This window comes from Lipophrys pholis, assembly GCF_963383615.2.
Source record: "Lipophrys pholis genome assembly, chromosome: 9".
NCBI lineage: Eukaryota > Metazoa > Chordata > Actinopteri > Blenniiformes > Blenniidae > Lipophrys > Lipophrys pholis.
In genome coordinates, this window is record NC_137639.1 from 24,497,373 (window position 1) to 24,522,446 (window position 25,074).

The following is a 25,074-nucleotide window of genomic DNA, read 5'->3' on the forward strand; positions in this document are numbered from 1 at the left end:
GAACTGTTAGGCAAAGTTTGTATATATGTATGTCAATATGAGATTTTAATCTTTTTAACAGTTTTAGTCATTTTACAGTCAGACAGTCTCACACCGTGTAACATCAGCATCACCCACAGGACACTGACATGAACAGCAAGTATTAATTAAGTTCTCACCTGTTGTCCCTTTTATATTCAAATTTCCAATATTTTCCAAATTTCGTTTACTTTCTGATTGGATGGAAATAACTTGGGACAATGTTATTCATTCAGCTAAAATCTGTAATCATACATTGTTTTCTTCTCCTTCTTTTTTTGTTTTTTTAGAAAAATGTGATAATATAATGTTGAAAATACAATTCTATAAAGCAGATTACATTTAATTATCAGTCATATTCCAGTTTCAATCTCTGTATTTTCTGTTGTGGTGACACTACTGGGAGAGCTGACGAATTCGACTCACTCGTAAAAATCTCGATATATGGGCGAGTATCATGGGAGGAATGATTAGACAGCAAAGTGTAAAAGTATTAATTTCACTGTCACTGTCACCCTGGTGTTTCATCATGAGTCACAGCCATTTGCAATTCTATCATATTCATTTCCAAAAGAGGTGAAGTAACAGTTTTACAAATCTCTACAGATGCTGCAGATTCCCAACATTTATTCTGTGATTTGAAGATTTGAAGATAGAGTGAAAAATGTAGCATTCGTCAGTGTTTTAAAAGATTTGTCTTTTTTAGGAAACAGCTGCTGAAATTTAAAAAACAGACAAACAAAAAAGTGACACCAAGATAACAGGGTTATCTGTACTCTAATGTTGTTGAGTCCAGACAGATATAGTTATGCTATAACACCACAATATATGAGCTGAAAAAAAAGGTTAAACTGAGTAACAGTGACAATTGAACATACAGTAGTCTGAACAGAAACTCTAGAACTGGTGTGATCGTTTAACCAAACTTTGATTCTATTTTGCCATCTAGTGGCGGCACTTTGAACTGCTACACATAAATACCCACAAAGTTCATGCCACGAGTGCAGGGCCCCAATAAACTGCGGATTTAATTGAACATTAGTTTATAGGATGCATACAACAAAACCACGTGGCCAAAGAGTGAGGCTCTGGCCTGTCTCTGCTGGCTGCATGTTCTCCCTGACCATGGCTTTATTCTGTGTACTCAGGTTTCCTCCCATAGTCTAACACCTTGCAATTGAGGGTCTTTGGAGCGTGTGACCATTTTTCCATTGCCGCTGCTAAGGCAGCCTATCCAGTGTGTAGTCAGACTGTCAGAGTTCTATTTATACTGAGCAAAATTGATTAGAAATTGTTTTGTTGTTGTTGTTTCTTCATCTTTTTGATTTTCTGTACGTTTTCTAATACCTGCATGTTCATGGAGGTTCAAAAAATAAATATTAGGAAAACCAAAGGTTCTGTATTGTATTGTATTGCTTTGGTTTGGCCCTGTACAAAAAATATTTACCTCAATAAACATTTTCTTTAAATTTAAACAAGAAGAAAGAAAGAAGCTATGGTTCAGCTCTCCCTAGTTTTTCTTGTCACATATCGAATACGTATGTAAATCACCGGCTTGTCTAACTTTATCCACCGTTTTACAGCACATGCACAAGCCTACGTTATTTTGAGGTGTTCCGGAGACTTTTGATCCGCAGTTAATTGATCCTGAACGGAGCACGTGGCGCCTGCTGATTGGCCGCTGCAGTGAGGACGGAGAGGAGAGGAGAGAGGCCGCGAGCATCCATTCATCCGTTCATCCGGCCTGTTCTCCATTGAAGATGTGTGAAGATTAATGTGCCTCCGCTGCCATCGAGAGAAGCATTTTTCCGAAGAGGATTATGGTCGCGCGCGTCAATTAGGTGGTAAGATTACAAATCTGGGTAATCTGGAGAAGAATTAGCCTCTGAACCGGCAGCGCGGTGCTTCCTCTCACCACATCTCTGCGGAAAAACAACAACATGCACACAGGATGGTGATGATGATGATGATGATGGTGACGCTGCCATGGATGTCTATCACTCAGTAATGGAGATCCAGTGTGACTTCAGCTCGGTTTAGTGCTTTGTTGTCTCGCTGCGTGCGTCACTGTCGGGCCATGGTTTTCCTGCTGCAGCTGCTGATGCTGCTCCTCCATAGCGGATGGCGGGGGGTCGAGCCAAGCCCCACCGACGAGGGAGCACTCCGGACCGGCCACGGGGAGCACGGAGAGCCGGGGCACCAGGAGCCCCACAAGGACTCCTACAGCACCTTCGCCTCGGAGTTTCTGGAGTCCAGATATCTGTCCGACGACGGTAAGAGATGCATGTGAATAGCCATCTGGGGTACAGGCCCAGTAAAGAGGAAAGTGTGGAGGGGGAAAAAGGGCAATGGTGTGTTGTTTTGTAACCTGTCTCCCATGAAAGGGGCTTTTCAGCACCCCGGACAGCTCCCCGGGTGATGCTGCCCACCAGGGCCGGATACACACCATATCCTCAGTGGGCACATGAAGAAGAGTTCAACTGGGGTGGTCACACAGAAGTGATTAAAAAATAGGGTTAGGGTGTTAACTTTGATGTATTAATTGACTATTGAAATAGTGTACAGAGCTAAACTGATGCATTAAATTGTCCTTTAGGTTTACCCACTAACATGTAAGGTTTTCAATGGCATCTATTAAGGTTCTTTTCAGTTCCAGGCACACCAATCCTACAGTAGCAAGCATATTCAGTTTGCTTTGTTTGTTTTTGCTGGGCTTGTTGTTTGTATGGTTACATCTCATAGTGACCATTTGTTTAATTTACCAAAGTGGAAGTTTGTAAGCCAATTGTTTGTCCATTCCAGAACTGTAACAGGCTAATGGGTGTGATGCATGAAACAAATAAGACATATTGCTTTGGCCCAGATAGATAGAGAAGGGAGTGTTGATGTGATCACTTCGGCAACACACACTTTGCATATACCTAAAACAGTTCAAATTGTTGGTATCGCTTCAAGACTAAACATGTAGCCACAACCACAAATACCCAAGCTAATGTTAATGATTTTACTAGTCTTACCAATACCAGACAAATGTCAACTTTAGAAGTTGAAAAAAGTAATGTATAAACATGATGTTGTATAAACATATTTTTATAAATTCATTTATTTGATTTGTTCATCTTCTAAAAGCTATTTGAATTGAAAAATGTTGTTCTTGTATCAAGTACTGAGATGCTGTTAAATCCTCCAAATCAAATATATACATTTTTAGTTTAGTTTCACCATGAATAGAAATATAATCTTCCAACTTATTTCTAGAATATTTAGTTTTTTCTTCTTGTTGTTGTTGGATAATTTATCCTTTGTTATCGTAAAGAGCGTTCAGTCAGAGTAGAAGGATCCAGAACATACAGTCGTGGACACAATTAGCAGCAGGACTATTTCAGCTACTATTTTACACGTATATAAGTATAGGAATTTTCATAAAAAAAATGTATACGCATAAATGAGTTTCCACAATTTTAGGAGATATCAGAATAATTCTCTGAAGAATTACAGTATACTAACTAACTTACCTGAAAACATGTCTTAATGGGCATTTGCTTGTCGGCCCCGACATGAAGAAACCCATTCTCTATGTGCCTGTAAACACGGTCGGGTCTCACACAGACACCCGGTGCAGATGGCCTCTCTGTAGTTGTCCTTTTGGACAGAAAACAAGCCTCGGATGTTCAGTGTGGAGCCAAAAGAATCACTGATTTTGCTTTTCTTTGCAGGTTATCCATTCCCCACTGCCCCGCCGGTCGACCCTTTTGCCAAGATCAAAGTCATCGACTGCGGCGTGACCAAAGGCTGCATAAGGTTAGAGAACAAAATGTGTGCGCTGTATCTCTGAGGGCTGAGCTTCGGTGCAGCTGCAGTCCCTGGGGCTCTTTCATCCTACATGCAGTGGACAGACTTCAGAGAGCCAGAGCTAAACATAGAAACTCTTCACACTCTCATCTTTGTTTTCCTAAAAACCAGGAGGAAATTACAAAACCTCTCAGGCAAACTAACCATGGTCCATTCATTTATTCTGCTCATGTCCAGGTACGGGAAACCGGGGTGTGATGCAGAGACGTGTGACTACTTCCTGAGTTATCGTCGCATCGGCACAGATGTGGAGTATGAGATGAGTGCAGACACGGACGGCTGGGTGGCCGTGGGTTTCTCCTCCGACAAGAAGATGGTGAGCAGCTGCCTAATCTGTCCATGTCTGTAGTTTTATGGCCAGTTTGCAGGACGCAATACATTTGCGGATTTCTATTTCCCAAAAATTTCACTTGTACTATACGACTTGGTAGGGGGGGGGGGGACTGTTCCTCATCTAAAATATGAGAAATTGAAAACACATTTAAGTTTCAACTAATTAGTGCTATTTAGTGCAAAGGCTCAACTGATGTTTGAGTTTATAGCCAAAAATACTTAGGATTGCATTACATCTCATTTTAAATATGGAACATGGGCTGAGATATCGATTTGAATACTTTAGATTTTTAAGTCAAGATTTTTAAGAAAGATTCAAATATTTACATGGTTTATATTTGAGTGGTTTGAAACACGGGGCCTGGGACCCTCTTGATGTGAGTTCAGATATAAAAGAAGAACTTGTATTAAACATCTTAAAAAACATTTAAAATCAAGCATTTCTGTGTGGAGTTTGTTTGGCCTGTTTTTCTGGGTAAAAGTCCAGAAATATTCATTTGAGCCTTATCAATGTCTCTAAATTAACCCGAGGCGTTTTGTTTAGTTATGTATAATTTCATCCAACACGATTTGAAAATCAGGAACTCTATACTTTTAGTGACTATGTCATAAGATTAAAAATCTAGGACATATTTTTCTAACGAGAGGCGATGATTATAACAATTATATTTTTATTAAACGCTTAAAATTATATCAGTTATGAGTGTCAAATCAGCTGAAAATATTTTGACTTTTCAATATTCTAATATTTTGAGATTCACCTGTGTTGATGTAAATATGTCGTTTCATAAATATTCCCATTCCGTTGCCTCAGGGAGGAGACGATGTCATGGGCTGTGTGCATGACGATAATGGACGCGTGCGGATTCATCATTTTTACAACGTGGGCCAGTGGGCCAAGGAGATCAAGAGGAATCCAGCGAGAGATGAAGAGGGTATATTTGAGAACAACCGTGTGACCTGCCGTTTCAAACGGCCATTGTACGTCCCCAGAGAGGAGACCCTTGTGGACTTGCACCTGTCATGGTATTACCTGTTTGCATGGGGGCCTGCCATTCAAGGTGAGCAATCAGGACCCAACATCAAGCGGTCTGTCGATGTTTTTTTTGTCCTTTGTGACATCTGATATCGTCTTACTGCTCCCAACAGGTTCGATCACCAGGCACGACATCGACAGCCCTCCCGTCAGCGACCGCATGATCAGTATCTATAAGTACGAGGACATCTTCATGCCCTCCACGGCCTATCAGACCTTCAATTCCCCACTCTGCTTACTGCTCATAGTAGCTCTCACCTTCTACCTGCTGATGGGAACGCCATAATGAAGCACAGAAGAGCATGAAATGGAGGGGAAAAAAGGAAAAATAAGAACACAGCAATAAAGAGAAGTTGTCATTTTATAAAATCGAATGCCACATTTAAGTGTGCGATTTGCACAAAGACAGACTGTATTAAATATATAAACAACACGATATATATTATATTCATTAATCTGAACTCATACAAAGAACCGTGACAGATTATTTAAGTTATACTATTAGAGGTGTCACTTAAAGGTCTAAGTACAAAACAAGAGGCCTGATTAAAAATGTAGTACTAGTTTAAAAAAGAAAGTTACTTTGACCTCTTAGATTAGTTTTTTAGTTCATGAGAAAGTATGAAGAAAACCAATACTAACAACAAAATCTCACAATTCTTAGAAAATACTGCATGCACTCTGGGACCGATTTCAGAAACCTTCTGTTCACTGGTGACTCATGTGGAGTTTGGCTAAAACACAAAGGTTTTCTGAGGATGAAATAAAATAAAGCCGCTCACAAACGCACTCTCTCTGTTCCGGTACCCTGCTGTGTTTATGTGGATATCAGTTTCTGCAAACACAACAACAAAGACTGTTCATTTTCAGGCATTTGTGGTAAAATATTTTGCTTCCAGGATTTTAAGGAATCATTTGTCATGTAAAATATTTTTATTAACTTTTTTTTTTTTTTTAAGTGTTTATGATTATCACATTTCACTCATTCATGTTTGCTTTATTATTCCCTTCTTCTACAATCAGTTATTGTTTTGTTTATCAGTACTGCGGCACTGTGACTGGGTTCGACAGACGAACTGAGACTGATAAGATGTTAGCATTGTTTTCTCCGGCAATAACAGACTGAGCAGGCGCAAACTGTGCACTTAAAAATATTTCTGCAAGGACATGGACTATTTGTCCACCACACTGTCAATGTAGCCTTCTGCTCTGTATTAAAACTGGCTGGATATGTTAAAAATATTCCTCACTGAAACAATCTGCATTGGCTGTGGTCATTATTCACAGGTCTTTAAAGAAATCATGCAACAAATACAAATACTGCTGTGGATTCATTTATTGATTCCAGGATAGGACTTCAGTGAAAGCAGACATATGATCTTAATTCTAACTAACAGACCCCAAATTGCCACTACTTGTGAACGTGAGTGCGTGTGTGTGTGTCTGCCGCACCGTGTTTTCCCTGTGATGGACTGGTGACCTGTCCAGGGTGTATCCTGCCCTCGCTCATACTGAGCGATAGGCTCTAGCCTATAAGGCAATATAAGAGGGATGAATGTTAGTTATACATTATCCTACAATGATAATCTTTTATTTTTCTCGAAAGCAAAAATACGTTTAAAACACATCCTGCACCTACGTTTAGATGTTCTGTGTTATTGTTAAATCCTGCTGTTACTGTTTTGTACTTATTGTACAAGCAGCTTTGTCCTTTTAGTGTCATTTATTGTAAATTGTTAAAAGAGTTTCTTTACTTGACATTATTATTATTATTATTATTATTATTATTATTATTATTATTATTATTATTATTATTAGCGTTTGCATTCATTTGTACTACATTTCCCATGGTGCCTTTGGGCCTCTCGCTGGTGACGTCACATGTTTTCCTCCCTCACGCGGTGGCTCCGTCCGTTGACTACCGGAGGTGAAACGGGGAACATGGCAGACGAGGAGGACTCGGCGCCGGAGCCCGCCGCCCTCTCCCCCCGGGGCAGCCCTCGCACCGAGCGGCCTCACTCCGTCTCCTTCACGGACAGCGTGCAGCCGGCCGTCGAGATGGTGAGCCAGCTGCTGACGCATCCGTCGTCCCTGAAGTTCGACAAGAACATCAAGCAGGCCTTCTACAACACCGGGGCGATGATCTTCGTGGCGATCTGCTGCGGGGCGGCCGTGCTGGTCTACTTCATCCTGGAGGCCTTCCTCCGCCCGCTGCTCTGGGCCGTGCTCTGCGGCACCTTCCTCCACCCCTTCAAGCACTCGCTGGCCCGCCTGGGCCGCTCCTGGCTCAACGGCCTGCAGGACACCGGGACGCCCATCGTGGTGGGGACGCTGCTCGTCCCGGTGCGGTGCGTCAACTACGTGGTGGAGGCGATGGGCCGGCTGGTGCTGGAGCGGCTCACGGTGCTGCTGGTGATCGGAGCCGGGGCGCCGCTGGTTTACTTCCTCTACCTGTTCTGGAGCGTCATCGGGATGCAGGTGATCATCGGACACATCTGCGGGGTCATCGGGGCCGCGCTGGACTGTTTCCACGTAGTGTGGGTGAGTGGATGGACGGAGCTGTCACGTGACAGCCCACTGTCGGTGTCAGTCTGTTGGGGAGTCTCTCAATATTAAAACATTAAAAACACTCGCAGACACGTTTGCTGTCTCGTGCACTCAGTTTATAAAAGTTATCTTCACAAGTGTAATATACAGAAGAAACAACTAAATACGAAGTGGAAACTTCTTCACTTTTATTAATGTTACAAAACGAAGACCAGTAGTTTCTGGGCGTGAGGTTATCACCATACTCTACTTAAGGTTTGTCCTGGAGGGCGACAGAGAAAACTCTGTTGGTTTTGGGGATTTCTTTTCCCTGAATCACTTCTTTCATTCCATTTAGGTAAGAAATGTTAAAAATAACTATCATGAAGTGTAAAATTATTTCCTATCTTTAAAAAAAAACCCAAAACTTTAATAACTGAATCTATTGTAAAATTACAAGCAAAAATACTGTTTTGTTTAAAAGCATGATTGTAACTGTTGTGAGACAATTTATAAAGACTTGTCAAACATATGTATTCTCTAATAAGCATGAGAACAGTTTTCTTTTCTGGCAGATGGATCTCAAAAGATGCCGCCAATAATATGTGAAGAACATAAAGAGATCCATGATCTAAACAAATATAAACATTCTTCAACAGTCTAGAACATTTAGAGACAATAGACAATATTGTATTATCGCGGATGTTTTTAGTTTTTCAGTTTGGTTATCCTTGAGGCAAGAAGTTCATTTCTGTGAAAATGTGTCCTAACTTGTGCATCAGTAGATCTAATTCTCTGCCGGTCCGGTGCCCCATCCATCAGTAGCTCATTATTCCAAGACAGCTGCAGGGTTCTGAACTCCCCGCTCCTCTCTGCCGCCTTTTGACTGCATCCAAATTGCATTAAATGTTCCTCCTCAGACAGCATGAGCTTTCTTTAACTGCAGAGGTGGACTGACACAGCGCCCACAATCAGAAATAGGAGGGAGGACTCCGACTCTATATTGAGTTACACGGCGTGAAGTCTTTGTGTGGAGGCGGATCAGCTGAGCGCTTTGTGACCAGCAGCTGCTGTGAGTCCGCTTCCACAAAACGTCATAACTTTAAATACCGTGAGAGGAAACCGTAGTACCAGGAGAAACCCAGGGAGAACCTGCTCAACCCAGAGTCGAACCGCGAATGTTCTCACTGTGCAGCAAGCAAACCACTACACCACTATCCACACATAAATTATTATTATTTATTTATTTTTGTTCGCAGTTCTTAATTGTAGTTATTTTATAGCTGAAGTATTACCTGCAGTTTTGTCATATAAAGCAAAAGTAAATGTTCATTTTCAAGGGTTTTTAAGCAAAGTGAATCAGTTTTAGTACAACAAAGGAAAAGCATTTTATATCTAGTTATAGTGTCTTCATAGGTGTCTGTTGTTTTAGTGCTATGCAGCATGTTTGGAGTCGGTATTGGTAATATTTATTTATTTATTTATTTATTTGCAAACATGTAATGTCATAAGGTTTGAAATTGAGAATGAATTTCATACCAGGGCAGCACATCCTCAAGGCCAGACTATTTAACCTACTACAGGCGTCACAATTCAATATGAAATGGTGATGCTGTCAAAAGGCAATTTATATATGTCGAGGTACGCATAGATATCTCACAATATTTATATATAATTTTTTTTTTTTAAAAACTCACTTTTTTTTTCTGCCAACAAAACTGTAACATCTTTCAGCTACTTTCTCAAATCAATGATCCAACGTCAAACAAAGCAAACCAGCTGCGGAAAATCAAAATAGATGAATAAATGTCCGTCCCCGGCTGCAGTGTAATCCATCCTCACTCGTATCGTCCCAGGAGTATCACACCTGACTGAAACAGTTTAACTATCGATAGAAACAATGTTTTTAGGACGCAAACCACTGTGGCCAAATGTTTCACATAACAGAACCTCTGGCGCCCACAGAGATAAAACCGAGAGGCTGAGCGATTGCTTTCCCTGTTCTGGGCTGCGGTAGAAACAACCTTTCCCACAAAGGGTCATCAAGGGTAAGGCAAAGGAAAAGTCGCCCTTACAGTCTTTTCACACCCAGAGGTTTAATCCTTATTTCTTTAAAGGAGCTCAGAAACATAAAATAAATGTAATAGGTTGATAGTTTTATCAATGGAACATTGGAAAACTACTTCATCTAATCCTAAAGGGAAATTCTACTGACCGGCAGCTCATAAAAGCAACGACCACACTTACACTTATCAGTACAACCATAATGGAATAGAAATATCAAGTAATCAAAAATTAAATGAGCACATTTGATATTGCAGCTCCCACAGAGGTGTGTATGAAGCTTTTCAGGAGCTCACATTTTGTCGAAACCTAAAGTTAACAATATTTGATCAAAGTTATAATAAAATAATAATTTTTTATTGTTGTAAAATATAGTGTTTCTGCTATATTTGAAAACTATTGTGTTATCAAATTAGTTTATTATTCCAATCATCATCGACTCGTTGAATGATTCTGATTCTTCTACTTTCATGCGGATTGGTACAATTTAAAGTGTTTATAAAAAAAACTATACGGTGAAAACAGGAGAAAATGTATAAGGAAACTCTCCCTCTCTCTCTCTCTCTCTCTCTCTCTCTCTCTCTCTCTCTCTCTCTCTCTCTCTCTCTCTCTCTCTCTCTCTCTCTCTCTCTCTCTCTCCCCCTTTCTCTCTCAGGTTTGCACGGTGGTGTTCGGCTACCTGCTGGCTGTCTGCTGTAAGTGGAGTCCTCACACCGAGCGCTACCTGCGGACCCTGGCTCTTCCTGTGTGGGCCGTCTTGCTTTTCTACATCGGTGAGCGAAGATCTCAGGAGGACCTGCACAGTCATGTGGGGCCCCTAAATTCTCTCTTGTCAAACCACGTCTCTCCCACCCCCCGAGGCCGTATTATCTAATCCTGGTCTCCAGAGTTCTCAATACGAGCCTCCGTTAAATAATCTGTTTTTATGCAAGACGGGGGATTAAAGGGGGTTTGTGGTGAGGTGTCTCCACACGTTAAAAAGTTCTTGCCTCACATGTTACTCAGTAAGATGAGGAAGTTGGCAGTATTTTTAGCTCAGTCGAGGCACGCTGGGAAAAGGTGTCAGCCTTCAGGCGTTAAATGTTAAAGATGACAGAGCTGTGAAGGAGCAGATCTCTTCAGGAGACTGTTTATAGAGAATAACTCACGGTCGATGTGAGAACATATCCAGGTAGATCTCTGATTGAACTGGTTCAGTAAAACAAATCGTATGATGAGGGATGCAGATCATTGCAGGATTAGAACGTCTCACTGCCTCTCGTCCCTGTTTTGTGTTTTCAGTGTCGCTGACTGGGTCGTGGAGAGTTCCCATATTTGTGGTTGTGGTCACGCTCCTCATCGTGGGCTCCCAGGAGAAACCCCCTGCTCCTGGCAGAGGTGAACATTTAAACATAAACATTGATATTGTACACTGGGCCAGACCTTGACTGCATTGAGCAGATATAGAAATTGGGTTCTTTTTAACACTGAAGAGTCGCAAGAACCGTGAGCTTCTTCAGACATGCCAGTGATGTCAGTCTTCTTATTTAACTCTACAGTAAATCAAATAATTCTTCTTTAAAAGTCAAAAGGATCATATGAACCGCTGCTGGGAAGTGTCTTGTGATGATCCCTGTAACAGGGGAAGAAGTATTCCTCCTAAAATAGCCCTTAATGCAATTCGTCTTATTGATGCTCGCGCTGACATCCAGCTGCACTGAAATCATCAGGAAGACTTTGACTCAACAGTCTTGAAGTATCTTTGCACACCTGTTACCTGCCTCTCGTCTCCCCCCCCCCCCCCCCAGGAGAACTGTCCGGCCAGGTTCTGTCGTTCGCTGCAAACACTTTTTACATGGCGATCTCCTGCAGCAACCTTCAGCCCAAAAGCGAGCACGGCGAGAACACCGCCACCGGTGAGTTCATCTAATGTCTTAACAATAGTGTGGTAGAAAACATCTCATGAAATATGAAATATTATCCCACTAATTACTGTGTAAGAAATTCCCCGAGTTATTTTTCTATGCAGTGACAGTTGAGTCTTACTGGTGGTGTTTAAAAGCCTTTGTGGCTGTTTCCCTCTCTGCTTCTCAGTCTGTGGATTCATTTAAATAGCAGCTGAACACTGACTCAGACAGGCTTTTTTTTTTTTTTTTTACTTGTATCTGCGCGTTCTGTAATGTACTTTTTTTTTTTTTTTCATGTGCATTTATCCTGTTTCATAATGTTTTACTTAATTCAGTTGTGCAAAGCGCTTTGTATCTCTCTTGTCAGAGAAAAGCACCAAAATGTTCTTCCTCTACAGCTTCAACATTCGATTTTCCTCTTTCTCATTTCTTCTTTTCTTCAACCGCAGAAGTTTAATGTTAACAGCACGGACCACATCGTTTTGTTTGTTCCCCTTGTAACGTTCCTCTGTCTGTCCTCCTTTGGTCTCCTTTACAGACGGTGTGCAGTCTCTCGGGCCCATCCCCGCCACGCCCGGGTTCCCCCGGGGGTCTCGGTCATTACCGGCCGGTCTCTTCCAGAGAGAGAGGAGCTCCCAGAGTACCAGCAACATCTACTTCATCCTGCTGGCCTGGGCCATAGTGCTGGTTCAGGTCTGGCTCAACCTCTGGATCCTACAGCTGCTCCCCATCCCTGTAGCTGGTAACACACACACACAACACCGGTACACAGCACTTCAGATGTGCTGTTCTCATGTGCACTTTGCCTTTGGTGATGCAGTGTGGGTGCTGAAGAAGCTGGTGGTCCACTTTGGCCTGAAGGGCTTCGCAGAGCGCACGCTGGCCTCGTGGTGGACGGTGATGGAGAAGTTTGGACGCGAGCGCGAGGAGGCCCTGCTGCCCGGACCCATCAAAGGCCTGACTCAGTTCCTGCTGCGTATCGACACAAAGGTAACGCCTCTGACCGTCTCTGCCGATGGCTGCTGGAGCGACACGGGTCCTTATGTTTCTCTCTTCTTCATCTCACACATCTTCAACCAGACACAAACCCTGTGGAGCACTGCTTCATCTTCACTTTTTAAATTCACCTCGTGTCCTTAATAAAGGTCCTCCGTAGGTATATAAAAAAAGTGAACGTTATAGTAACTCACTGAAGAGAGTAACTTACAAAGTGCTCAACATGAACATCGCCTGTGATTTGTATCGTCATTTCAACACGCAATAATGGATCACTTGGTTTGAAGCCTGAAGCTTTTAGGTTTTATATCGGTCATCCTGGCCCACTCCTATTGGTCCTGAATGTAGTCCAGGATATTTATAGACTCCACTAGGTAATTGGTTTATATTAATAATTGATTAAATTAGCCCGTGTAATGGAATGAAGTGCCAGAGCCGTGACAAATTATCGCCATACTCTACTTTAAGGAGCATTTAGTTTAAGCTTCCATTTTCAACCTAATTGTTCTGGCCCATTTTCAACACTCGTCAGTGTTGTTTACTGCTACTGCCAGAAGAAGTTTTCAGTAAACAACTGCAATAAAAAGTCCAGCAGTGTATTGCAGGCTGATAAAAATGAGCAATTAGCTGATAAACATAGAAGGTTTTCCCCGAATCAGAGCTAAAAGCGTAATGATTCATGCAGCAGTTCAGTGTGAAACTACATGAGGAAACGCATAAGATGAATATTGGACTGGTTGTAACAGTGTCAGGAATATTTGCGTGGCAAATGAAAGTCCTCCTGTGCAGGGAGAGATTGAGTGAATTGTTTTTACACTGGGTGGCAGCGATGAGTCGCTGTATTTTCTGCCCAGGTCCAACTCTCATTTTCATCAGTTTACTGGAAATGACTCATTTTCAAGTGCAAACGCTCACTCTGATATCAGTAGATGTCACTCCAGCAAAGGAAAAACGTTTCTAAGACGACATCTCAACTGATTCACGATATTTCTGTTATATGTTGTGCTTAAGACCTGTTTGTATTAGTTGTGTTACAACTGCTTTTCATTGCATCACGTGTTTATTTATTTACTGTTGTTGAAATGGTGCTTGGTAGAATATTAGCGGCGGTCAGGCGATTACATAGACGACTTTTTCAGGATTTACAGAAGAAAAAAAATGAAGTGACTGCGTTAACATCCTGTTCAGCACAAACTGCCTGAGTGCTCTGAATCATAAAGAAGCTCTGGAACCGTCACGCTCAATAACATTTTTACTGCAGGTTGACATCGGCTCACATTCAGCAGGGCAGGTAATCAATGGAGGAGGAGAAATTCCATCGTGTCTTTAACAGTGAAGAGATTATTTTTATTTTTCCCTTCTTAGTGACGCTAAACACAGGTTGAGGCAAATCTGTGGTTAACCCCTAATTTACTGGGTGGCTGCGCTCCGTCTGATCCGTTCTGCACAGTGTTTCCACGAGAAGCAGCTCGGTGCTTTGCTCCGTGGTAAAATACACAACAAGTCAATTTCTGGCTGACGGAGGAGACGGAGCCAGGCAGGAAGAACTCACAACAACTAAGTAAATGTCATTTTGAAAACTTTCACTTAATTTTTTATATAAAGGTTTTATTCTGCCTGGAGGCAACAAAGACTGAAGTCAGAGGCACTGAAGCACTTTTTTTTTAAAATTGTAGTAGCGACATTAATGCGTCAGTTATTACCTGAACAGAGAGGAACGCAAATGAAATGTTTTTAAAGTCACTATAAGAACAATATTATTACTAAGCACTCATATCAGTACTTGCAAGCACCCAAATCTAAGTACTAAGTTTTGTAAAACACACCGTTGTGTCTTTGTGAGCACACACACTGATTTGCATCCTTCAGTCCTCACTCCCTGTACAGCCTGTAGTGAACCCCTGCCTGCCCACTGTGATCCCTCACTGCCTGTAAACACACACACACACACACACACACACACACACACACACACACACACACACACACACACACACACACACACACACACACACACACACACACACACAGGTTGTGTTTCTGTCGCACGGGTACATGTGATGACTGCTGCCCAGGTCTTTACAATAATAATCTTCCCAATGTCTCTTTGTCTCTTCCCCAAGCTCTGGCATTGGCTTAACAAGCAGGTAATGACTCGGAGGAGCAGTGTGCTGAGAGAGCGAGAGACTGACGGAAAGTGTGTTTGTGTAAATAAGAGAAAAAGAGGATAAGCAGTGTGTGTATATATACGTATATATATATATATACTGTATATATCTGCCTGTGTGAAGGAGTGAGCACACCTTATAGTAGCTTGGACTGGCATTTTCTTTTTACCCATCCACTGTCATCCTGTCTTGTCGTCACGTCTCTGCTTCTTCCCCCCGCTCCCTGCTTTTATTAGAGCTGAAGCTACAGTCGGGGGACGGTGGGGGGGGGACGGGCTCCGCGGCGACCCCCCCTCACCCCGTCTGTACCTTCTCTGCTTCAGTCTGACCTGCAGCTTTGCTTCCAGAGTGTTTGAGCCGCATGGAGAGATGGCTGATGTGAACAGAGCAGGGGAGAGAGGAAAAACACGTTGCCGAATAAATAAAGCGTTTTCATTGTTTCATAAGAAGGAAGAGGTTTAACGGGTGGATGGAAGGCCGTGTGTGGACAAAACCATGGAAACACAGTATGAAGCACCAAGCTCGGCAAACACCGGCGACACTTTTTAACTTCAGAAGAGCCAAACGTTTAGTTAATGAAGAAGCGTCACATCTTCGTATCTCTGTGCTGAAATGATTGACAAACACAAAGCAAGCTCCTTGTCTGTAAAATTCCCACTCGGGATTGTCTTTTCATGCGATGGAAAAACCAAACAAAGCTGCAGGTTCTGTTGGTCTTAATGATTTACGCGTCCAGCTTGTGTCAGGCGGCCCAGAGGCCGAGCTGCACTGCAGGGACACGCTTCATTCACCTGATGAGGTTTATGTTGGTGTAATTAAACCCCAATGTAATGTTCCTACACGCAGCAGCATTTTAAAGAGTTTTCTTCTGATCTGACTGACTATTTATTTATATTAACTCATAATTTATAGATGCCATGAAGCTGATGCCGATTAATGAGTCTTATGTTAGTTTTTTTTTTTTTTTTGTAATCTGTGATAAATGAGATACGGGCTTGTATGATTTCAGTGGATCAGCAAAAAGAGCATAATAATATATAGATAATGACCAATCTGAATATTTTCCTTAGTTTTGGTGAGTAGAAGTATGAATACTTTTTATTTTTCTAATATAATTCTTGGAAAACTTCCCTGTTTGGAAAAAATAGCAGGAGTGGTTACTTTTATTGGGGGGGAAAAAAGTGTTTATCTTTGTAAGTACTATCTAAAGTACTATCTAAAGTATTGTGTTCTGCAAGGCAACACTGCACCCGACTAAAACGGATCAATCAGAAACACTGTAGAAATGAAACTAATGCAAGTAGAACTTTGTTCCTTTTCCTAATTCACACATACTTTATGGTTCTATTCTTTATCCTACTTTTATGTAAAGAACACATTAGGTGAGGCAAAAAAAAAAGTCTGTTGCTTGGATTGTCTTGTTTTAATGTCTGAGCTCTTCTGAAGCAGACGCTTGCCGATAATTCACACTTTGGATAAAAATAAACTTCCCGAGCTTGCTTACTTAAATCAAAATGAAAACCTTTTTTTTTTTGGAAAGTGAGGTGTTTCCATTCTTTTGTTAACCAAGTTCACGCTGTGCAAGTCTGTTGGCTGTGTGACGTCTTCTTTTTAGGCCATGGTGTTGTTCTCAGAGGAGGGGGAGGGGCACCGTTCTCATCCGTAGATCATTCTGAGCTTCATATCTTTATCTCGCAGCGATGCAGCGAGGCCCGCACTGACCGCCATATCATGTCTATCCATATAATACCGAAACGTCACAGCTCGATCCTGTAACCAAGAGGTATCCGCTAACAGAACGTCTCCCAGTAACACGACTTTTAACTTTGTTTTGTGACATTAACACTGCAAGCTCAAACACACCCCCCCCACACACAAACACACACACACACACACACACACACACACACACACACACACACACACACACACACACACACAGCGGTGCTTAAAGCTGGAGATCTAGTTGATACAGTTTTGGAGCATTGAGAAACCTGAGTTAACCTCCAGAAGGACTAACACACAGCAAATAAATGACTTGACTTTTGTTCCTAATCACAAAAGTCCCAGACTGTGTCTTGTAATGCAGAAGTGGAAAAGCCAACAACACAGGTTTCTCTATGTGTCTGATCACTGTACGTGTTTTAACTCCTCCAAAACCCTACTGATCCTGTACCTGCTCTCTCTCTCCCCCCCGTCGTTTTCCTCTTTTCCTCCACTCAGATGATCGTGTGGTTGGAGCGATCGCTGGATAAAATCATCAGCATCTTCATCATCTTCCTCCTGGTCACAGGAACCCTGCTCATGGCTCTGTTGCTGACCGCCATGGTACGATTGATATGAATTCATTTAGCTGGAGCGAAACCTGGATACGAAAGTGGACTTTTCTCTTCTAGGTGCATCATGAGAGCGCGCACATCATCGAGATAACCAGTAACCTCATCAACGAGACCGTTTCTAACCATCCAGAGTGGGCCAAGTATGACGCTCTACCTGAATAATTAGTATTTCGAGGTTTTATTTCATTCTGCCGGAGGCTCTTCACGACTTCTCTCTCTGTTTTGACATGGTCCTCCAGTTGGCTTCCAGAAGCTCGTGTTGTTCAGAAAGCGCTGAACTCGGCTGCCACTAATGTCTATCAACACGGGAGAGAATGGATAACGCAGAAGGTCCGATCGGTTCTTGATATCGCCCACGGCACATGTTGGAATTGAGAATCCTGAAGCAGAAGTTATGAAACACACCTCTGTTTTCTTTCTGCGCAGCTGCATAAGATGTTGGGAGACAAAGTGAACCACACAGCCGTCATCGAGAAGCAGGTTTTGGAGCTTTGGGACCGACTTTACCACTCCTGGTTTGTGAAGGTAGGGTGACATGGGGATGTTTCCCACTTCCCAAACTCTTACATCCTAAATAACACACCAACCATAACATTATGACCACTGACGTGTGATGTAAATAACACAAATGATCTATTTTTATCCTGGTTGGTGGAATCCTTAATGAGTATTTTGCCTCAGAGGTTTTGTGTTGGAAGCTGAAAAAGTTTAATATTTCAGTGTATTTATCAAGGATAAATCACTAGATGACTCCAGTGAAGTTGTGGGTTTACTGAAGGTTATATTTGTAATATGGATCATAATGTGTGTGCCTGCCTGCCTGGGCATCTTTTCTTTAAGATTAATGTTTTCTACACGTGGTCCCTGAAAAGTAAAGTAAAGTAAACTTGTGCAGCTGTCCCAGTCTACAGTCTCTAGAAACCTGTGTGTCATAAGTCCATTAGAAAAAAGTCTATGGTTCAGGCTGCCGCAGCAGAAACACAAATGTGATAGAAAATAATCATTGCAGCCTTGTTTCTTTCATACGAGGAACAAAGGAGAACCTCCACAATGTTAGGTTATCGTGTCATGGCTGATCGGTGTACGCATGTTTCCAGAATGTGACCCACACGGGACGACATCGAGGGAACAAGATGTCGCCGCAGAGACAAAACAGCTGGTTAGGGGACATCCTGGACTGGAAGGACATCGCTTCCTTCTTGCAAGAGAACATTGAGACTCTGCTCTCTGTGAGTATCTGTGTGTTTAACCTCTCTGTCTGAGGCAGACGTGTTTTTCTTTTGTTTTCGTCGGCCCGTCAGTTCATCATCGCCGCCTTGTGCTACCGACGCTTCCATGTTTGGATAAAAACCCACGAGAGGTGCCGCGTGTCAAAAAACAATATTTCAGGGAATCGGTGAAGCTGAAGCCTGTGATTAAAGGTGTGGGGATGCGGCGTGGCCGCGCTGCCATGTTTGGCCTGAAATAGATGTTTTTATAAAGAACAGCAGGTCCTAAATCACTGGGATATTTTTAGCGGCGCCTCGAAGGGAAGCGCAGCCTTCCGCTGGCTGGCATGTTTACCGTAGTCTTGTTGTTTCGTAGATCCTGGAGTCTCTGTGGGTGGTGATGAGCAGGAACGTCGGCCTCCTCTTCTCCACCACCACCACGCTGCTCACCGTTTTGTTCCACAGCGGCACGGCTCTGCTCAACTTTGTACTGAGTCTGGTAGGAAATCACCAATGTTTGGTTTGGCTTATGGCCCCAGCTTTACGCCGTATAAACGCAATATATTCCAACAGATGGTCATAAAGACTCATCGGCTTCTTCTTGTCATTAATATTCTCATTACATTTCTCCTCTCTTGTGTCTGAAGGTGATTTTCCTCACCACTCTCTTCTACCTGCTGAGCTCCAGTGGTGAATACTACAAGCCCGTCAAATGGGTGATCAGCCTCACGCCCCTCTCGCAGCCCGGACCCTCGTCCAACATCATCGGCCAGTCTGTGGAAGAAGCCATCAGGTGGTTACAGTTTAAAAAAATAAATAAAAATCCGCCTCAAGGAGAACAGTTTATTGACTCTGTGTGTGTGTTTGATTTGAAGGGGAGTGTTCGACGCCTCTCTGAAAATGGCTGCCTTCTACGGCCTCTACACTTGGCTCACTCACACCATCTTTGGCATCAACATCGTCTTCATTCCGTCGGGTGAGTCGGCTCGCTGCAGGCGGACTGCACCGTCTTTACGCCGCCACCTGCCCGGCTGCACTCATCGTATCTGTCGCTCTTTGAACCCGTCCTGAAGCTCTGGCTGCTATCCTGGGTGCGGTGCCGTTTCTGGGGACGTACTGGGCGGCGGTGCCCGCGGTGTGCGACCTGTGGCTGGCTCAGGGTGAGGGCGTCAAGGCCCTGCTGCTGCTCGTCTGCCATCTGCTTCCCACTTACTTTGTGGACACGGCCATCTACTCCGATATATCCGGGTACGTGCGAGTGGACATCAGTTGATGTCGGTTGCACTGAGATGATGTCATTTGATTGGGCCAATCTCGAATAGGATGCAGGCCAGGGTTTGACCCAAGTTCTCAGGATTCAGTGTGATCGGGGTCTGATTGACGGATGACTGCTGTTGCCATGATCTATAAACATGATCTTAAACCATAGAGGCTTTATAAAAAGCACAAGATAGCAGGTCACCTGTGAACATCAGTACCACCTTATGTTAAGTGTGTTTCCTTTAGGTAATAATTCACCGCCGAGGCCAACGTGGACATTTTTTTATGTTTTTGCCAATCCAATCCGTTCTGGCAGTATTAACCCCGGCAACACGCCCCAGGGCACGAAGGGAAAATCGGTGTGGAAAGCCTGAAAATTCACGAGTCCTTTTTAGTTTTTGTTAACTTTAAAAACCTTTGGCAGAGATCGAGAAAACATTTTCCTCAAAGGTTTGGCCTCTCGCCAACAAGTGTTGAAAAGCACCTAAACAGAGATAGTTGTTGAATTTTAATTTGGCACCTCAAACCAAACCTATTTATTCTGCTTTCCTTTTGCCTCAAATCTCTTTCTCATGCTACAGTGTCGCCTGTGCTTGTAGAGCCAGACCGTTCTTACGAGTAAAATGCAACTTAATATTAAAAAAAAAAAAAAGAAAAGTTTTGCAATGTCTGCTGACGTCTTTCTGAACTCCGGGTCCTGAGCCTGAAGGCAATTGGAAATGTTACAAACAACCCGTGTGATGAATGCGTCTGGTTAACTTTGGCAATCACACATTTGCAGCTTCATTTGTTTTTGTTGCGCCGTCGAAGGATCTGCTGAGCGTCGCCTTGTTCGGTGAGGTTACAAGGAGTTTACAGAAAAAACGTTTCACCGCCCACTGAACTGGACCGGCCTGTTCTGCTTTGTAATAATCTTTTTTCTTTTTTTTTGTTTGCGCTGCAATATTTCACTACACAATCAGTGCAATTTACATTGTTTGTCAGTCAGGTTGTTTCCGTTCTGGTTGAGCGACCAGATTTTCCCATTTACATGAACACAGACTGAAATAATCAGATTGATGTGGAAGTTTAAAGGTGCCAAGATCTTTTTAGAGTTGGTGGTTTACGAGAGCTCGGCTGTATTGAAGATGGGTTTGTTAGCTCCACTGGTCGGGCTTGTTACGTTTATAAAAGAAAAAATACGCTTCTGATCTGGACAAAACACGTTTGAGAGGCCACTGCTATTTTTCTTAAAAGTGGCACGATGACGGGATTTCACCTCAACTCCAGCGACATGATCAGACGGCGTGCGAACATGAACTCTGACTAGAATAAGGACGAGAAGAAACCTCCCCCTTTTCCTCCGACTGAAATAACTTCTTAAAAATGGACCAGTCGGCTCAGGATCGTCGTATAAACATGTTCGCTCAACTTTATTTTTAAAGCATTTTACAAACAACCACAGCCGAATCAAAGCGATGGACATAAATGCACATAAAAACACAAGGTGGGAAACTAATAATAAATAAAAAACAAACAATAAATTAAGCAGAATCTCGATCGGATCATCATTCTGATCAGACTTTGATTCATCATCGTTTTTCTTTTTAACAGACTGTGTGTGTTTTCTCTGTGCAGTTGACACTGTCCCTTTAAAAAGTTGTGCTATGAAGAGAGAAAATGAAAAGCCTGTATTCGCGCCCGTTCCTCCCTCAGCGGCGGACACCCGTACCTGACCGGCCTGGCGGTGGCAGGCGGAGCGTACTACCTGGGTCTGGAGGGCGCCATCATCGGGCCCATCCTCCTCTGCATCCTGGTGGTGGCGGCCAACATCTACAGCGCCATGCTGACGAGCCCCAGCTCGGCGCTGCCCACGCCGGTGCAGCCCAACTGGCCCCTCCACACCATGAGGTGAAGCCCCCGGCGCTCCCGTGTGTCGCGCGGCGTTGATTGAGTGCACCGTCTCACCGGCCCGCCTCTCCTCTCCTCTCTGATCGCAGGGCGTTTGCAGAATCCACGCCGTCGGTCCTGAAGACCAGTGAGTGACGGTGAGCGGGCGACGGGCCGGTTCCTCGGTGGAAGCGCTCCCTGCTAGAAGCTCCTCCCCGCGCCGCGTGGCACCGAAAGGGGTCGAAGACGGCGGCGTAGCAGCCGGTTACCCACAATGCTCTGCTGAACAGAGCCACTTGTGGCTCCGGCTCCTGACATCCGGCACCTTAAAAACCCAAACGTACGTACGTACGTACGTACACGTCTCAAAACCCCCAAATTAAGACCGGTGACATCACACCGGGTTTCCTGAATATGATGCATAGCAGAGTTTGATGTTAATCGACTCCTCTCTCTGAACTCAGTGCCTCAATTTTAGTTTTTTTAAAAACTATCGACGGAGCTTGTGGTGAATTGTAAGATGATTTATCTACAAAAGCTGGTGTGAACCCTGCACCCCCTCCCTACCTCCCTCCAGACGGAGGCTCAAGTTCACAGCGAAGGCTGATTCATGAGCCGCCAAGAGACGGCTCGACCGACTGTTTTGTTTTTAGTTCAGACTTAGAGCAACGCTTTGCATCTCTGAAGCCGTGAGAAAAGAGCTTCACCTCCAGACCAGCGGATGCATCGTGTGCCCATGTCGAGTGTGAATGTCGCACGAGGGTGCCGCCGGAGAAGAGCACAGCTTCCCTCGTTAACAAGCGCCACGAAACTTCTCCTGATATAAAACGTGATGCGAACCGTGCCGATAAGCGACTTGTGAAGCAGCCGGTACAAGAGCACTTGATATTAATACAAAGGTCCGAGTGTGAGCCGGGGCGACCTGCCTTTTATTTGAAGTCTTTTTAAAGTCGTGAGTCGACGACCGTGCTGAGAGCTGCACGAGAAAGTGCAACAACTCAAGACGTCAGAGAGACAGTTTCTCTCCCAGATAAGTCCGACGGCCCGGTGGCAGAGCCCCCGAACATCCATCGGGATGGAAATCAAAGAGGAGTCGGCTTCCAACACCGTTTCTGACATTTAAAGGTAAAGTCGTTACACAGTGTTGCTTTCAGTGATCGCAGCTTCGCAACACCACATTTTGGCTTTAACAAACTCTTGTGCTCCTGGACCAGCATTTATTACAGGTTTCCTTTGTGTGTCTGTATATTTAAATGTTTTTTTTTTTTTTTTTATATGTAAGATTCACACCAGTGATTCTCAAACGTCTTTTAATAGAAAATCTGGAAGGGAAAAGTCATAATATCTTCTTTTTTTTTTTTTTTTTAATAACAATTAATTAATGTTCATCAAAATGTAAAATTCTTTTTTTCAAATTCTAACCTCAGTAAAATCAGATTTCTCTCCCTTTTTTAAGCCAGATTTTCCACAGTTGCTAATTCAATAAAGCACGCAAACTTTTTGTTTGAGATAAACATGTGAATAACAAAGCACTGTGTTTTTTTTAATCGATAATATTTTTTGACAAGTGGCTTTACATAACTTTTTTAAAAGTTTGCTCAACCTCTTGCAGTACCAGAGAGCTCCCCCAGGGGCGCTGTGGCCCCTCGTTTGAGAACCACTGGTTCAGACTTCATCGGACTCCTGCTTCAGGGAATTTGATGTAAACTTTGACAGTAGATGGTTAGATTTTTTTCTTTTTATATACACGTTTCTATTTATTCTTAAGATTTTTTTATTTTTTTTTAACAAACTGTGACCACACACACACACACACACACACACACACACACACACACACACACACACACACACACACACACACACACACACACACACACCCAATTCAGTCGTTCCAGTATTAAAGCACATGTTCCTTCTTGAGCACTTTTTCAGTTTTCCATGCGGACGTCCGTCTTCCTCACCACATGGTTTTTTTTTTTTTATCAGCACCTGTTCAACCCTTCAGATGTAATTAAAACGTTCTCTACATTCATACGGCGTACTTCAGCGAGAGGCAGAGCACTTTTGGGAGAGGAGAGTATGAAGCTTTAAGAAAGGAAGCAGAGGAATTGTTCTGGTACTTGGCCGCTGTGTTTAGCTGTGGGAGGGTGTTGAGCTGTTCTGGGGAGAAATACATGAACTGTTGGGGGGAGAACACGCCACTTTCTCCCCGGTACTGTTGCTGTGTTTTGTTTTCTGAACACTTGATTTTGCACTGACACAATAAACATAATCTGAACTGATGAGATTTTTGTCCTTTGATGCATTCATTTGGAGCTGGTTGGTTTTTTTACACGGGTCAGAAGAGAGAAATATCTTAAACCTCAAATTTTGTTAAAATTAAGAGAAAATATTGTTTACTTGGGCGAAATGGCACAGAAAACATCATTCACTGTTGAAGCATAAAAAGATAGAAAGTCTGTTTATTTTGCTTTGTATTGGTGCCAGATTAAGGAACATGGGATGATTGACAACATTTAAGAAGGAAAAACAGCCATAAAAAATTTGTCCACTGATTTTCATGAAGCACAAAGTCCCTGAACTGAACTGCAGCAGTAAAGACTAAATTAATGTTCATGAAAAGACTAACAGTATTACTAGTCTGAGTTCTTTCATGTGGCGTCTTCAGGAAACAATAAAGAGGAAATTAGTTTTTTGGGGTAATATTTCTCTGGTAAGCAGAAATCGCTCTTCCTTTGGGTTTGTGAGTCAGATGGCGTCGTCTGTTCTCCGAAGGCTTTGCAGATTGTCATCATGTCAGCAGAGCTGCGGACAGATGGACCAAATAAAACCCAAATCCAGGGAGCTGCGGCGCGGCGGCTGCTGCTGCCGGAGCCGGAGACGGACTCTGGTCGTCACATCATCACCGCTGTGCTCCTCACCGGCTGATATTAAAGCCCTCAAACATCTGCGGTATTAATTTTGCTTCAGCAAAGGAAACATTTCGATTCATAAACGGTGTCAGTGGCTGAGTTGTCTGAGATTCACAGTAATTTAAATATCAGTTCAGGAGGAAAACACTGCCTGTACTTTTAGGATGAAGTTTAAAACTCTTCGGTACTTTGGTACGACAACTTTATTGACGTATTTTCATATTTATTGAGCAGCATTCAGACCAAAGGCCATTCACAGTGCTTTACTCTGTTTGGGTTTCTCTCTGTAGAAAACACCTAGAAATGACTTGTATTTGGTGCTATATAAATAAAGTTCAATTGAATTGACTTTTAGAAAACAACTTAAATAAAGCCAATAAGAAGAATAAAAAAAGGCTGATAGTAGATGAAAACTTTTTAACTAACTCATTTCCAATGGAAAATGATTATTTGAGATAAAGGGGCAAAGTATACAAGTTAAACTTTTATTCTTGATTTTTTTTTTTTGTTTTACAATAAATAAAATCAAAATAATTCAAATTGAAAAGTAACTAAAGTATATTTCTCTGTTGTTGTGCTCTGTGAGCTTTTTCCTGCACTGATC

The 25,074-nt window shown here is 42.9% G+C and overlaps 2 protein-coding genes across 3 annotated transcripts; both read left to right on the forward strand.

The window, feature by feature from the left end:
• The first annotated feature begins 1,671 nt into the window (after nucleotides 1-1,671).
• On the forward strand, nucleotides 1,672-6,545 carry frrs1l (ferric-chelate reductase 1-like). Its single transcript, XM_080470687.1, has 5 exons — nucleotides 1,672-2,291; nucleotides 3,735-3,819; nucleotides 4,048-4,186; nucleotides 5,018-5,264; nucleotides 5,353-6,545. The coding sequence occupies exons 1-5, from the start codon at nucleotides 2,096-2,098 to the stop codon at nucleotides 5,523-5,525; spliced, it is 840 nt and encodes a 279-aa protein (XP_080326813.1). The 5' UTR covers nucleotides 1,672-2,095; the 3' UTR covers nucleotides 5,526-6,545.
• Nucleotides 6,546-7,161: 616 nt separating this feature from the next.
• Nucleotides 7,162-23,836, forward strand: tmem245 (transmembrane protein 245). 2 transcript variants are annotated; one of them, XM_080472488.1, is made up of 17 exons: nucleotides 7,162-7,780; nucleotides 10,485-10,602; nucleotides 11,111-11,206; nucleotides 11,617-11,724; nucleotides 12,254-12,457; nucleotides 12,536-12,705; nucleotides 17,103-17,207; nucleotides 17,276-17,358; nucleotides 17,458-17,548; nucleotides 17,645-17,743; nucleotides 18,316-18,447; nucleotides 18,803-18,925; nucleotides 19,074-19,219; nucleotides 19,302-19,402; nucleotides 19,500-19,674; nucleotides 21,382-21,576; nucleotides 21,666-23,836. In XM_080472488.1, exons 1-17 carry the CDS (start codon nucleotides 7,181-7,183, stop codon nucleotides 21,709-21,711), a joined length of 2,592 nt encoding a protein of 863 aa, XP_080328614.1. In that variant the 5' UTR covers nucleotides 7,162-7,180; the 3' UTR covers nucleotides 21,712-23,836. The 2 variants fall into 2 exon arrangements, with proteins under 2 accessions (XP_080328614.1, XP_080328615.1); XM_080472489.1 differs by having other exon boundaries at nucleotides 21,677-23,836.
• The last annotated feature ends 1,238 nt before the right edge of the window (nucleotides 23,837-25,074 follow it).

Bases quoted from the DNA above. Each gene is read 5' to 3' on its own strand.
- frrs1l (XM_080470687.1), top strand. From the start codon at position 2,096: ATGGTTTTCCTGCTGCAGCTGCTGATGCTGCTCCTCCATAGCGGATGG. The intron at 2,292-3,734 runs GTAAGAGATGCA...TTTTCTTTGCAG, and splicing joins CAGATATCTGTCCGACGACG to GTTATCCATTCCCCACTGCC. The intron at 3,820-4,047 runs GTTAGAGAACAA...GCTCATGTCCAG, and splicing joins GTGACCAAAGGCTGCATAAG to GTACGGGAAACCGGGGTGTG.
- tmem245 (XM_080472488.1), top strand. From the start codon at position 7,181: ATGGCAGACGAGGAGGACTCGGCGCCGGAGCCCGCCGCCCTCTCCCCC. The intron at 17,549-17,644 runs GTCCGATCGGTT...CTTTCTGCGCAG, and splicing joins GAGAATGGATAACGCAGAAG to CTGCATAAGATGTTGGGAGA. The intron at 18,926-19,073 runs GTAGGAAATCAC...TTGTGTCTGAAG, and splicing joins TCAACTTTGTACTGAGTCTG to GTGATTTTCCTCACCACTCT.